We start from the raw sequence: 15,776 nt of genomic DNA, 5'->3' as shown, positions 1-15,776 counted from the left end.
TACATAGATAGATGAATGAATATGTGCTTGTGCCGCCCAACAGTAATCAAAGTTAGGATTAGTTGACTTTAAAGTGGCCTTTAGGGGTAGCAATCGTTGCATTCAACCCCACAAAAAGAGCCCCAGTCAGTCGGTGGTGCAGGTCGAAAAAGAGGATAGGGATCTAAATGTTTTCGTTTCTCTATGGTATCCATACCGAAAATTTGAATAACCAGAAGGGAAGCCTTTAAATGTTTTGGTAAGGGTAAAATACTATTGTATGATCTCGTCAAAAAGAAATGTGCAATGTAAAATGCCATTAAGAGATTGGATTTGTATTTCCCCTTTATTTGTTACCTTTTTCGTAACACCACTGTATCCAATGGATCATCCAAGTGTCACTTTGCAGTACATATGTATATTGTATCTTCATTCCCCGGCACACATGTCATTTGTATCTGTGAAAAAGTTGACGGCCCACTTTCAATCACATGTTGTTGCCGAAAACCCACCGAAAAGTGTATATCTACAGCTGGAGCGGCAAAGAAGCCTCTAAAATTCTATTAATTAACACGTTTCTATCTGCAGCTGTGCAGTCTGTATCTGTATCTGTTGCCACATGAGTACACACTAGACGTAGTCGAGCAAATATGAGAAATACGAAATACTTCCTCATATCTTTGGCAAATAATTCGTCAGCTTCGAAAATTATTCGGGCTCTCAGATTCCGCTGTTGTTCAACCGATTCTCGTTAAACGCGTTTCTATTTTTCCGATAGCAAGTCGAGTAAACGAAATGAAATTCAATAAAAATTCGAATGAGAAGCTGATAACATAAAAAACTCTATCAGCATAGCCAGCAAACGAGAAGAAAAATAAAGTAAAATATATCAAATTTTGTCTCTATTTGAAACTAGATTAGAGAACGAATCAAATTTATATCTATGACATTTCCGTGTGAAAGGGACGGCAGATTGAAATCGAAGTTGAAATTGAACTTGAAATGGAAATGGAACTGGAAACAAGTGACCAAGCAAGAATAAGGAATACTGAATAGGTTATGCAATCGTTTAATGGTTGAGAGAGTTTCGGTTTCCGCTGGACTTCTTTTCCGTAAAAAGGGTGGGAATAATGCCGGAATTTATGGGGGAGCAGCAGCACTTTGACCGCATAGATATCAACCCTCTGATACGATGATATGCTATATATTCGTCTTGGTGGTTATCTTTTTGATATCTTTAGAGCGTTGCTTTCTTGGATTTCTATATGAAGTTTGGTGCGTACATACATATGTATCTATATAAATGTGAGTTAGGTACTATAGTTTCTTTTGGCAATTCATCTTGAACTTTTCGTGCAAGAGTCTTTTTCTTGAATTTCTCTATTCTCCGTTCCTTTTCGGTTAAAGTGGCGTTGGGTGGGTGGGTTGGTGGGTTGGTCGGTTGGCTGTAGGGCTCGTGTACAGTTGCCCTTGACTCGGCGATGGGGAGTCTGCCCATCAGTCAGTTAGTCAGTCAACGCCAGCCCCCGTTTACTTCCCTTTGTTAGCCCCAAAAATGTTGACCAGACATTTAGGTGGAATTTTTTTATTTTTTTTTTTTTAGATACACACACACCAAGGCAGACTCTAATTCTTTTATTTTTTTTTTTTGGCCACTCGTTTTCCCTTGGGTTTTTCTCAGCTTGGCGGAAAATCTCGTGCTCATTTTCAATGCTCGGTGCAGTTTTCAATGCGACGCTCTCTCGTTTTCTCTTGCTTCTTTCCTCTTTGCCATGTGAGGTTTTCTTCTTCTTTTTCCACACCCCCTCTACTACTTTTTTATACCCTTGCGAAGGGTATTTCAATAAGGTTTCCAGTTTGGTGGCTCATAGAGATTATTTTTGAAGGATAAAATATTGAACAAACATAACCTCTAAGCATTTCACTTAGCGGTTTTTCTATATAGTCAGTTAATTCTGTAGTTACTTTAGATTTAATCGATATATTGGGGTAAAAAGTTAGAAAATGGGTATAAATGCTTCGGGAGTAAGCTGGCTTTCAGTTTATTTCGTTGATTTCTTGTTTAGGCTTTTACCCTTGTGCACTGACTACGAAACCATCATGTGTAAAGGAGCAAGTGAGAGGATGCCAAGGAGTGAGAGAGATGGCCAGAGAGTCCTTGCGTCGCCTGCTTGCGTGTGTGTGTGTGATGCTCTCTCTTCAATCCCTGTACCTTCTTTTTCTTCCTTTTCCCGTCCTCCTTTGAAGGCAGTAAACATGATAATTTACGCAGCATGCCCAATACACACATAGACACACACACACCAGCACACAGCGTTTGCAATACGGCAAGGTGGTGGAATTTTATGACAACAAAGGGCAATTCACTTGGTTCCCGGTTTGAAATTACATAGCTGGAAAATGCCGAACGCCGATGCCCCCACCAAAGGCCTATTAAAGTATATATCCCTATATTCCGTCGATGGTTGGCTGGGGAGGGGAGGGGGAAGGTTTCCGAATTAAAGGGGAAGAACGAGGGAGGAGATCGTGTGAAGAGCGTGGAGGTAGCATGCCATAGCCTACCATATTACCCCTGATCTCTGCGGGTGTCACGCTGCCACCTTCTTATCGGCTACGCTTCAGTTACTATAGGGGTATTTCAGGTTTTTCAAGAGAGAAAGGAAGCTGGCTCATGGTGGAAATCTGCTCTTTCAAATGGAACGAGGCGCAATGCATTTTTTGAACAATTAGGTAAAACGAAGAAGAGTAAATCTTGAAATATATATTAAAAGTTCTTAAAACATCAAATTAGTTTTCTGTAAGAAATCCTCTCTAAACGCCAATATGTATGCAATTATTTTTGAAAACTTAAGATTGGGATTCACTTTTAATTACAAAATTTCTGACTGAAAAACTGTCTGGTGAAATGGGAATTATAATGGAAATAACTGAATTTCCATAATAAATACTTGTTTATTCTAATTGCTTTATGGTGTAGAGCGTTCAACTTTGAACACTGGTTGTACAGTTTGATGTCTGCATTTTCCTCGCCTCAGTTTTCCAGCCTGTCTGTCTGGGTCAGGCCCCCCGTCCGACCCCCACCACCCCCTTTTCCAAATCGCCCAACCACCCAGCAACCGAGCCAACTCGTTTGGCCTTCGCTGTTGCTACTGCCGTTTCTGTTGTTGTTGCTGTTGGCCATCGTCGCGTCATATTGCGTCGCTTTTGCCGTCGGCGTCATCTGCTGCCTATTGCGTAAAGTCACATACACACACACACACATGCTGACTAAACATACACAGCAACACCGAAGCACAGACACCCCCGCAGACGAAAAGCCTAAACAGAAACACACGCACACACTCCGCCAAACACAGCCACACCTCAGCACACACACACACACACACACCCTTTTCGTGGCTTTTATAAATCGAAAAAAAAGTTAAATTTAATAATATTTGCTTTTATTTTGTCTATAATTTGCATAAACAAATAATATTAAATAAAAACCCACCAATGCCCAATACATTGCTTTGTATTTTCAACTAGTATTCGCAAGCCATTCAATTTCAATATTTTTTCCTTGTTAAATATATAAATAAGTAAAAAGCCTCTTTAATGGGATATCTCCCATTTTGCCTTTCGGTGCGCGCTCTCTCTCTCTCTCTCTCTCTCTCTCTCTTATTACGTTACGTTACTTGCCGCTGTGGTGAGTTTCTCTTGCTCTGGCACCTGCAGCCGCTGCAACATGTTGCTGCTGTCGGAGGTGAGAAATCACAGACACGTTACGCTATGCTCCTTACGTTACGTAACGCTATAGGCAATGTTGGTTAAACAATTTCAAATAGTATCTCTAAGATAATTTTAACTTTCAAACGTTTCTTTAAATTCATTAAAAAACAAATACTTTTGTCGATGCTTTTTCTTTTAAATGTATTATTATTTTATGCGTTAGAAGAAGCCCCAAAATGGAGAAACATTAATTTTTGTTAAGATTGCAATAAATTCAGTGGTTGTTTTTTTGGATGAGTGGGGAGGGGGGAGGGGTGAGGGGTTTGTCTCTCGGTTGTGCTTGTTTTTAGTTTCTTTTTCTTATTCGGTATCCATGCGAACGTGTGTGCGTGAGTGTTGAAAGTTGAGCGTTGCGTGCAACCGGAGCGTTTGTTGTTGTTGCTGCTGTTGCCGTTGCCGACGTGCCACGCCCCTTTCGCTGACCCAAATTCGCTTTTCGTGCCAGCCAACTAACCAAATCTTATCAATTCATCAATCATGCATGCAGTCATTAAACGCTCGCCTCGTTTAATGGTCGTTGTTGTTGCCGGGGTTACCGCATCGCCACCAAATTCGCCGCAACTCGCTTGATCGCCGCTCACTCTCTCTCTCTCTCTTTCTCTTTGCCGCACAACATGCAGCTGTGGTGAAAATTGTATCAATAAAATAAATTCGATTTATTTGTTTATATTCAATATTTATTTTCATGAACATATATAATAATGCGTACATATAAATACCTTTAAAAAACACAAATTGCTCTTTAGTTTGATTGGAGCCCTTTTTAGCAGCGAATCAATAATATCAATTGAAAGTGATGAATATTGTAGTAACATTAGATATAGCACTTTCCTCTTCTTGCCTATGCTAATGATATTATCATAATCCGTTTTTAGTTCAAGCGCTTAACAATAAGTGTGTTGAAAGCAACTGTAGTTCAGCAGATAAAATATAGTCATTGTTGTTAGCTATTTCGTAGATCTGTCTGCTCGGCATCTCTTTGTGTGTTTTGACCAACTCTCTCATGACGAAAGATATCTCCTCGTCTGCCTGCGATGAAGCATACAATTAAGTAATTTTAAACAACCGATCCCCTTTCTTCTTCTCCAGCCTTTGTGTGTGGTTCCTAGCGGTCGGCAAGGTTTCTCCCCCACCCAATGAGTGTACACTTTACTTTTTTACATATGTTTGTATGTATGTACCACCGCCACCCACTGCCCACCCACCGCCCATTGCTCGATTTATGTTTTCGGATCAGCGTTTTATTCGTTTCTGTTGTGGCTTTGCCACTTTGCGTTGCTAGCCAAAACAAATGCATCGCCATCTATATATAGGCCCGACATTGATTGTAACTGAATGTGTTGTGTAGACACACGTGTAAAATGTACGTATATATTGGGTTGCCATATGCCGACAGACTTGCTTCGGTGCCGAAAAAACTACGGTGGCAACTGTACTTTGCGGTGAAGGCAAGACCAAAATTGTAATAGAAATCACAGAGATACAGATCAAATTTCAATTCAATTCAATTAAATCTTTAATACAATATACGTATGTGGAAATTATAAGTTGTAGGATAGAAAATAGTTATTCAACGGGAAAAGAATGTATGTATTGTGCAATTCTTAAAGACGCAATCCGTAATCTACGATCCCGCCTTTGCCCTTTAGAAATTCAGCGTGCATTGCACATTCGTACATATGAGAATGCAAATAATGGAAATACAATTCTTATTGCAGTTAATTCTCAAGACCCTCTCGATTTCGGTTTCTCATATTTGCATTATAATCCAAATAAACGGAATTAAACAAATATGCGGCTGAATGTTGGTTTATTGTTTATTTGTTGTCTGTGCCTGTTGGCGTTTTGTTATAGCCGCTGCTGCTGCAATTGCTACCGATGTTTTTGTCTCTCTTAACACCTGCGAAATGCAATGCCCAAAAATTAAAAAAAAAAAAAAAAAAAAATTGTAAAAAAAAAGGAAAGAAAAGAAAACAATTGAAATTCAGCAACTGAAAAGTGTCAACAGCATTTAACTTTTGACTTTGTTTCACTCCAGCGACAGACGGACAGACAGACAGACAACAACGACAAAAAATCAGCCATTACAGTGCAAAAGTGAAACAAAAATGAAATAAAACAAAAGCGAGCAGAAAACAGAACGAAAAATGGAATGGAAATCAACTGGCTGGCCCCAATGCTTTTTGATCCAAAAGCAGCGGAGAAAAGGCAGCAAACCTGTAAAGTGCTTGAACTTTTAATTTCTTACCTGTGCGCCTTTAACTTTAAATTCGCATTTGCAAAAGTGTACATTGTATAAGAAACTGGGGTAAAACGAAGGAAGAAGAACGACTGATTCTGATTCTGATATAGTAATGATGGGTATAGTAGCTATATCGGTAGCTTATCATAATATAATCAAAATAAATATCGGTATCATGTTGAATTGGTGGAGATCGTATTGAATTGTTTGTGCTTATTTGAAATCGTTTGTTGATTCTCCGAAAAAATTGACTCGAATGTCGCAAAAAAGCGTAATTACGCATGCAAAAGTGCTGACAGCAGCAAATCAACGCCTTAAAAAATGCACTTATATTTATTTATTTATTTTTTTTTATCGAAAAAGCGCTTTCGTTCTGCGAAAAGAAAGGGAGAACTGAGAACTGAGCTGATAAAAAGCAAACAAACCAAATGCCAAATGAATTATATTATCCATTAATACGGCCACATTATCCCAATTGTTAGTGTGTTATTGTATCGAGAAAAGTTAAAACCAAAATTAATAATGAAAAAAAAGGAAGGCGCACGCCTCTTGTTATTTGAATAAACTTGAATCGTCACCTTTTTTCCGCTTCTCTTCTTTATCTCCTGCTTAACTTCTTTATTTTCAAATTGTTTGCCATTTTAAAGCGGATGTTTTGATTGTTCGCTTATCGTTTTCGACTGTTTAGATTATCTTCGTTTATCCCCAAAAACCGTTTATTGATTTAATGATAATATTTGACAGCACCCTTCTAATGAACATGATTGTTTTTCTTTTATTTTTTGCAGAGAACTGCAGGATGGCACGCTCAGAGATCACAACTTAATGGACGGGTCCAAGATCATTTTGATACCAAATGTGGAAACTGGTTTATTGGTAAGTCGACCGCATCCAATAAAGCAACTACTAAATAAGTGAAAATCGAATTGAATTTTGCTGGATATAAATGCAATTTTATGAACACTCCTCCAATGACTGTCTATATATTTCAAATATGTAAAGGCATATTTCAATAAGTATTTTTTTAAATTCCCTGAGTTATGGAGAAAGTACAGCTTAAACGCGATTCGGAATCAAGTTAATCGAAGTGTCATTTAAGTGTCAAGCGCGTAACCCTGACCCCAATTTAAAGCCCGAATCAAGTCCGCTGTGCGATACACTCTCTTTTCTAACCGCAATCTTATTCAATTCGAAATGAGTAATCAATATGGGAAGATTAGATATTATTTACCTGAGGAATTTTAATCATTTTCGCCCCCAGCCAAAGTGACTGTGACTAATTCGACTAATTCCGTTTCTCATTCGAATTCTGTTGATTATTGTTCATCGTTTTCTTGTTGCTTCCACCGATCGTCATTTGTCGTTGCCAAAGTTGTTTGACATTAATGAATTTAAATTTATTTACATATTCGTTTTTATTACACACACACGCACACAACTGGTTTAGCCTACTTCGATGGCCTTTCACGGGAGTGTTCACTGTACTTTTATTTTAGCCATAAAAGACATATTCCTAAAAGGATACACATTTGAATTTTCAACTCGTATTATTGAAAAGCGTATCGCCCCTGATTTTTTGCTTCATTTTACCTTCAATTTATGCCTCGAATGCCGGCGAAACCTTTTCAGTCGATTGAAGTTGAAGTTGAAGTTGACGATCGCTTGACGATCGGCATGACAATCATTTTGTATCTTTCACCAAATTTGCTCAGCTTTTCAGCTCTCTCCCTTCTCCTCCTCCTGGTTTTTGGTCATTGGTTTCGAGTTTTGAAGGTTTTGGTTTCAATTTTCGTTTTTTGTTTTTTTTTTTTTTCGTCGGTCAATGTACAGTGCGTGTTTTCAATGAGAAAGTTTTAGCCAATTTTAATTTAAACGCCAGCACAATCTAAAGGTCAAGTTAGCATTTGTATGCGCGACTGAGTTGGTATGAACAAAGGGATTGGAATAATCGTCTACACTGCGGGGTAGAAAAATAGTTGCTAACGCAATTTAATTTGACACTCGCACTTTTTGTATCATATTAGAAGTTTTTTTATACAAGTAATTCGTTGCATAAAGAGTTTGTTGTCTCATTCAGTTTAATGCTGAGCATTAGTACTTGTCTCTTAGCTTTTTATGCATTTTTTTTTTTTACCTTTTCTGTCGTGCTCTTTTTGCGGCGTTTGCTCCGTTTGATTTACTGTTTACCGTTTGAGTTATGAGCCGGGATTACTTTTTTTCTTTTAACCTGGTTCGGGTAACTCGCACTCTGCACACCGTATTACCAATCTCTTTGTTTGCAAATCCCGCGCGTGACACCGCTGTGGGCATTGCAACATGCTGGCGCAGCAACAGGTTGCCTGTCCACCATTTGCAACATTGTCAATGCGCTCATACGGCAAATACGCTATTAAATTGAATGCTTCACATGGACACGATGCATCGAGTGTTTGTTTCAGTCGAAAGATTTTTAAATTGACCAAATTACATAAGAAGAAATTATTTCATTGATTAGAATGATATTGGAAACACACAAAGCTTTGCTGTTTCTTTTAAATTATTTCCATTTTTATTTAGTTGGAATTTCCCTTGCCGCTTTGGGGCGACACCAATTCGCCTGGTGAGGCAATCAGCTGTCTCACCTGAAACTGGCCAACAGTGCCACATAACGTTTATATCAATATTAGCTTAGCTGCTCCATTTCAATCTCTCTCTCTCCCTCTCTCTATCTTTCTCTCTCTGTCTATTATTTTTACCTATTTAATAACATTTGTGCATTTTGTGTCATATTGCTGTTTTCCCCACCTTTTCCATTGTCTCAATGGCTTTTCACATGGAATTGGTTCAAGTTGCGCATGAGGAAAAAGGCAAAAGGCAGATGACGACAGAGTTAGCTTGTAAACTAGTTAAAATCTAGACTCAAATTTTGTCACTTGGTTGCGAGAAAAAGTTACTTGAATTTACAAGAGTTTGAAAACTGACATGTTACCGCAAAATATAGATTAAAAAAAACCAGATGTGGATTACAAAATGGCTTATTCCCTTTATTTTTTGGAATAACATTGTTCATTTTTGTTTTTTTTTTATTATACGTAACTTTGATGGACATTTGTTAGCCATATATTTATTGCATTTCGTATTGCATTCAAAACACACGCGCTATATAAAAGTTCATGCAATTTTTTGTGATGTGAACAAAGAAATATTTTGGCGTGCTCGAGAAATCCATAAAAATTCCAAAGAGACGATTGCAAAGCCTAAATTTACATATGCTTATATTCAAACATTCTTATATATGTATGTATATACATATACGCATTTGTACAATTGGATGGTGATACATAACACATTTACATCATCCGGCTACAGCAATGCGTACATAACATTATTAATTGTTTAAAAGATTTATAGCCAAAACACTTTAATATTCAAAAACTTGAGCTGAGTTGGGCTGCTCTCTTGCCATAAAATTATGCAAGTAAATACATTTTTATGGCCCTAATAAAGCTGCACATTTTCTGGAAACAGTAAAATCAACTAGACGAGAATTCTTCGAAGAAAGCCGAAATTAAAACTCGAGTCTTTCTTTGTCTCTCAGTTGGTGAAAAAAGTCAATAAAAAGTGCTGATTAAAATTTATTTACAAAACAAAATGAAATTGCAATGTACGAAGTAAAAAAAAAAAATAAATGTTTAAATAGCCAATTAACAATTTGCGTCTCTTTTGCATTTCAACTTTTTTTTCTGCTGTTTTGTTAATTTTATTTTTGTTTTTGGCAATGGCTTTTGTTGTTTGTCGTGCAAATTTACGAAATAAATAACACGGCGAGGGATGAAGGAACTGCAATTAGAGGGGGTCGGTCTGCCAATTGCCAAAACTCCAGAAAGGTGTGATACGCCAACACTGAGAGAAAAGACCTAGAGCCAATCTTTGGACACAAATAGTTCTTCCTAGTTCTTCCTCACTTAACTATTAAGCTCTAAATTCTATATTATACTCTCTGAAAACAGTTTTTCACATAGTAAATCTTTTTTTGGTTTCCCCAAACTTCAGGGATTTTTTCTTTTCTCTGCCAAAGAATTTTTTTTTTTTTTTTTTTTTTTTTTTTTATGTGAAAGGAGTGCCTGAAGGAGCATTGTATTCCCATTCTGTGCCCCTCTGCCGCCGTTCGCTGTCCAGAATCTATATCTCACTGTCCCCTGACTCACGATGCTTGAGTATTGTATTTTATTTCACTTATTTTTTTTTTTGTTTTTGCCACCTCATGCCATTGCCTCCTAATTAGCAGCACAGAGTAGCCGAAAGCAAGAGGCAAAGTGAACCGAAACATTGCAATTCGGTGGCGATTGCTTGTCAACCTGGGACAGGTGTTGTTGTACCTCCTGGCCTGGCCCCCTTGGATCCTACCGCCCGCTCCCTCCTCCTGCCCCCGTTCGCCCGCTCGCTGGGTTAAATGTGTGTTAACAAGTGACAGGTTGATTTGATGGAGACATCTCTCGATTTACTGACACCACTGACTGAATGGCCGAGTGAGTAAGCCGGCAAGGTGACCGCTCTTGTGGGTCACCAAAGTCATCCGAGTATATATGTACATAACTCTCTAGATCTCAATCCTCGATCCCCATCTAAGCAAGAATAATGCAAAGTTATTTGCCAATTATCTGGGATCAACACTGCACACAGCCTATATATATATACATATATATATTTATAGCCATTTGTCTGCCGCGACATTTGCATATTGCTCCAATTTTATCTTGACACATCGCAGACAGCCAAAAATTCAGCTGCTATTAGCAGTAATAATATTCTGTAAAGTTTATTATAGCAAATGGGCAAAAAGAAGGCATATTATATACTCGGGAATATATAAGATATATTTATAAGGAGAGATGAGTGGCATCGGCGACACTTTCGATTTTCATAGTTGGCTCCGAATGATACGCAAATGTTTTCACAATTTGCACATAAACTTTATTAGTGTCTAAAAATACGCAGTAATAGTTTGGAAAACATCACATCGATTTTCAGTCATTCTTTAATGATGTCCCAGTGGAAGAATGGAATGGAATGGAGCACCTTGCGAACTGTTTTTTCGACAGCTCAATCATAATCCCCGCAGATTTGTGTCATTCCTTTATTCTTCGTATGTTTTCTGCACCCTGGGGGCCACCTTTTGTGGTTTTTATCATTATTTTCGATTTCGTTGCCAAGAGAAATCGTTGAAATCAACAACAAACAAAAGTCATCTGCAGAAAATGCACAGTGGAAAAATCACGAGCAAGTATTGGTGTTAAAAAAAAAATAAAATAAAAATAAACATCTGTTAAAATATGATCTACTCTGATCTATAGTGCTAATTATAAATAAAACATATTTGCTAGCCTTATGACTAGAATATACTTGATTTGATTAAAAACATGTCACTTGCTGTCCGTCGTATTGAGTGTATACTGTATGGAACGCAGAGCTGGCAGCAGTGACAATCAAGTGGGTGGGCGTTGTCAGTTCCACCGTGCACCATGACCGACTGTGACAGGGAAGGAGAAATCAGAGGGGATTCCCCCAGCCCTCATCCCCCAATCCCCCAGAAAAACAGAAACACCCACCACCAGACTCATCCCGAGTGGTTTCGTTTCGATTCGATTCGTTTTATTATTATTTATGTCGCTTAAATGATGCGCTGGCGTTTTCCTGTCAAATTAATTGCATTTGCTTTTTTTCGGACTCGAGACTTCTTTTTGGCAATTCTCAGCCGTGATGGTCAGCTGCAGTGGGGAAAACGGAGGGGGGTGGTGGTAGTGAAGGCTGCATAGATTTATGAAAATGATTTTAATTGCAAGTCGTCGCATAACAACGAGCCAAAAGACAAAAGCGAGCGGCAAACAAAGGGCGAGCGATGATAACACGACGACGGGTTGTGGAGGATGGGGCATGGTATGTGGTGGATCGAGGATGGTAATGATGATGCCAATGCCGATGATGATGGTGATGGTGATGATGGTAATGGGGTATGACAAGTAGAAGAAGCAGATGCAGCAGACAAAGTAACAAAGATGCGAAAGCTCATAAAAAGCCAAAAAATGATATGGTTATATATGAGAAGAAGAACGGCCAGCGAAAATGATGACAACAATGTGAACTGCTGCTGCTTTTAGGTTGCCCAGTGCATTGGGTGTGACCACTCGAATTTATGCGTCCTTTGTATGTTTGGACACCAAAAAAAAAAAAAAAAAAAAAGCAATATGCCAAAAAAGAAAGGAGCAGAATATGGCCAGAAGAGAAAGAAACGGAAAACAGCAATGGAAGTGCTCAAGAATGAGCAACAGATGCCGAAGAAGCCATGGTGTGTGCGCAGGTTATTAACCAGTTCTATTCGTCTTTGTCTGCGGAACTTGGCCCAACCAGCCCAATCCTATCTCCGTCTATGTGCCTTTCTTCAATGAATTCGGAGAACTTATCTCGGAACACACTTCACTCGACTCTGTGGAATGTGCAGTGCTATCGGGAATGTTGGATGATGCCTCATTGTCGGAGACGTTACCATTTATCGGTGTTCTCATACCGATGATCATCATTAAGAGTGGCGTCATGGCGCACAACTCGTTATGGAGCGGCAAGATCAGAACCTCTTTTGGCAAAAGGTCTTAGTGCAAAGTAAATAAATCACAGCATTCTACGGAAGGATACTGCCAACATATACGTTTATTATTAAGTACCGAGAGCACAATGTTCTTTATCTGAATTTCAGAAAATATCTTCATTAATTGCCGTTGTCATCGCAGCAAGCAACCTGTGTGCTTCGTGCGATATCATCAATACCGGTGCCAAACATCTTTATCATTTGGCCCGACATCTTCAATCCGCAACATCTTCATCCAGTCCAGCACTAAGATTGCATCACCTTAGCTTACTTACCGCCCTTCCCGATCCCAGTTATCGTCTACTTGAAGATCGCGCTGATGTGTCAACAAGTGGTGTATGGCATTCTTGTTCATAACTCAACGGAGTGAACGGAAATACAAGAACTTCAGTTTAGTCACTTGATTTCCGTGAATCCGGTTTATCTTCTTTTGCGGATAACAGAACGGTTAACAGAGCTGTTAAAAGTGAAACGGAAGTAACTGATATATATATATGTATCTTGAAAAAAAAAAGAAATCTGTGCATTAAGATCGGATTCCGAACGCGAATAAATGTGAAAAATTCCATTGATAACATTCCGAAAGTGACTTACCTTTTCCCCACATTGCACAGCCATATATAATATTTATTTCTATGTGCATACTCATTTATATTTATCATTTCTGTGAATCGATTGGCAATTCCAGAGCTGCTTTTTTTTTTGCCATTTACAAATGGGTATTATTAGTTTCGCTTTAATTGCCATTGGGCATGAGTAATAATTGGCTAAGGAAATCACCTGCCGTTGTTGTTCGTTCAGCGGATTTCTTTATTGCAATCAGCTCTAATCGAACTAAAGGCATATTTGCACTTGGCGCCCCTTAAGTTGTTTACAGTGAAACTTTGATGATTACAACTATTGTACAGTGGTACAAAATGCAGTTCACTCTGAAATATTTATCAATAATGAGCTGAGTGAGGGGAAGCCCTTTCGCCGAACAAAGGAGAAACTATGTGGGATTCAAAGCTGAAACAAAAGCGCGACAATTGGCCATTGTGTATCTGCCGTTCGATAGCTCAATTTTAAAGCCAAACCAATTGGTAGGAGTCATAAAACGGGTTACGTGGTCAGGTCCAGTGCTTGGAATACTGTCGCCGCCAGATAATGGAGGCAAATAGGGCGTCATAGCCTGGCGCCGGTCTCTTTCTTTGTCTTTGTTCCCGGCCCGGCACTACACTGCAATAAAAACTAGTACCCTTGCGTGGGTACATACATACATACACATATGTATGTGGCTATCTGCCTGCAAGGGGTTTGCTCTTATCAAAGCGCCAAGCGGCGCGCAGTTTGGCCAATTTAATTTGTTACACATTGTCAAGTGTTTTCCAACCGCGATGAGTGCGGGCGGGGGAGTGCTGGGGGTGGTGGGAGCGGCGGGGAGCGGTCCACTCACATGCGAAACTTCCATTGAAAACGCTACGCAATAAAAATAATTTCATGGTCAGCAAACAAGCACACTCACACACACACACACACACTCATGCAAAGATAGCCAGCGCAAAACTAACGCAAAAAAATTGCTTTGTCCCAAAAATGTACAAATATTTTGTTGTTTTCTTTGTATAGTAAGTACTTGGTTTTTTTCAAGTCCGCTTTGCTCCCGCTTGTAAAAAAAAAAAAGAAGATGAAAAGGTCGCTGTGAAAAATTTCACGATGGGATTCTTAGCTACATAAACGTTTAAATTAATTTGTCAAGTTGAAGGAAACCTCTTCTAATAGTTAGCTATAACACTTTATATAATAAAAGATAACAAGAACCAAAGAAACCAATCAAGTTGATATGAGATTACATGGTACACGATTTCATTAGGAATGCATAAAAAGTCGCATGGTTTCTACAATAAATCAGCTGTGTTTTGAAAACCCTAGCCATTTGCATTTGGTATGCGATCCAAATCTAGAGCTTCGATTATGATGTATTAGTTACTTTGGGCTGCAAGCCACCGAAAACCGGTTGACCAAAAAACGTTTTCCCCGACAGCCAAAGAAAAAAATTCAACAAAAAAAAAAAAAAAAGAGTCAATTTGCACAAAGTTAATAAATTACAGCATTGACTGCCTTTGTTGCGCTTTTTGGTGTTGCTCTTGGGTTAAATTTTTTGAAAATTTCGATTTCGCTGCGACTGGTGACGTAAGCTGCGTGCTGCGACGTCAGTTGACCTTGGTACACTTAACTCGACTCAAAAGCAGCAACATCATGAGCCATGAGTAACAAACCAACCACGTCAACAAATAGGCTCGACTCCAAGCATTCGTTTGCCTCCATTTCTTTTACACATTTTTTTGGCTCGGTTGCTAGGCTGGGGTTTTTTCTTTTTTTTTTTAATATTTTTTTTTTTTTATTTATTTATTTTTTTTTTTTGGGAGGGAAACTTGGTGAGGTTGCATAAGGTTCATGCTGCGTCAAATGGCAAAGGGAAAGTAGGCAGCGCCATCATCATCATCATCATGATCAGCTCGATGGTGTCCATCCATTCACAGTTCAGTTCATTTAACTTACGACTAAAAACTGAAACTGAAGCGAGCTTTTGTCGCTGACTTCATTTGAATATTATTGGGTCACTGTGTCAGAGCAGCGCAGAGTCAATAAAAATTAAAACATGACCCCCTGCACCGCCCCATCACCCGTCCCATTCGCACATGTGGTTACTCACTTGCTGGCCACAAACAAAAGACAGCTGTGGTCAGCAAAATAGAGAAAACGATTTTACACTTATCCCAAATGTGCAGTGACAATGGAAAACTGCATTTCTTGTTCCTTTCAAACACTACTAATTGGTAATTAAGTTGAAAAAGCGTGTGCTTTATACCGTAAAAAATATTTCCACGAACTAGTAGCTTGGCCGCAGTTGTACGTACATATGCAATGGAAATGATTAATTAACCCAGACCCAGACCTCTAAAAATAAAAATCAAACTTGGAACCGAGTCTTATAGTATACATATGCCCACACATATGCCCACACATACATACTGCCTTCTGTTAGCTGCTCTTAATTTTCCACAATTACCTTTCGTTTCGCGTTCCCGTTTTTCAAAACGCTTTAGTAGCTTATTCTTGGAAAAACCTTTTTTCAAACCCTACATTTTCATTTCGTAACGCAACTTAAGGCGTTGACTT

General features: G+C 38.8%; 1 protein-coding gene across 1 annotated transcript in view; it reads left to right on the top strand.

The window, feature by feature from the left end:
• Nucleotides 1–15,776, top strand: part of LOC6725616 (midnolin homolog) — a 31,331-nt gene that overhangs the window by 10,960 nt on the left and 4,595 nt on the right. The window contains exon 2 of the mRNA XM_002106587.4: nucleotides 6,781–6,868. Within this exon, the coding sequence (XP_002106623.3) occupies nucleotides 6,781–6,868 (88 nt within the window). The remainder of the gene's footprint in view (nucleotides 1–6,780; nucleotides 6,869–15,776) is intronic.

Source organism: Drosophila simulans, chromosome X (assembly GCF_016746395.2).
Source record: "Drosophila simulans strain w501 chromosome X, Prin_Dsim_3.1, whole genome shotgun sequence".
Lineage (NCBI taxonomy): Eukaryota > Metazoa > Arthropoda > Insecta > Diptera > Drosophilidae > Drosophila > Drosophila simulans.
This window is presented reverse-complemented; position numbering and strand designations above follow the sequence as displayed.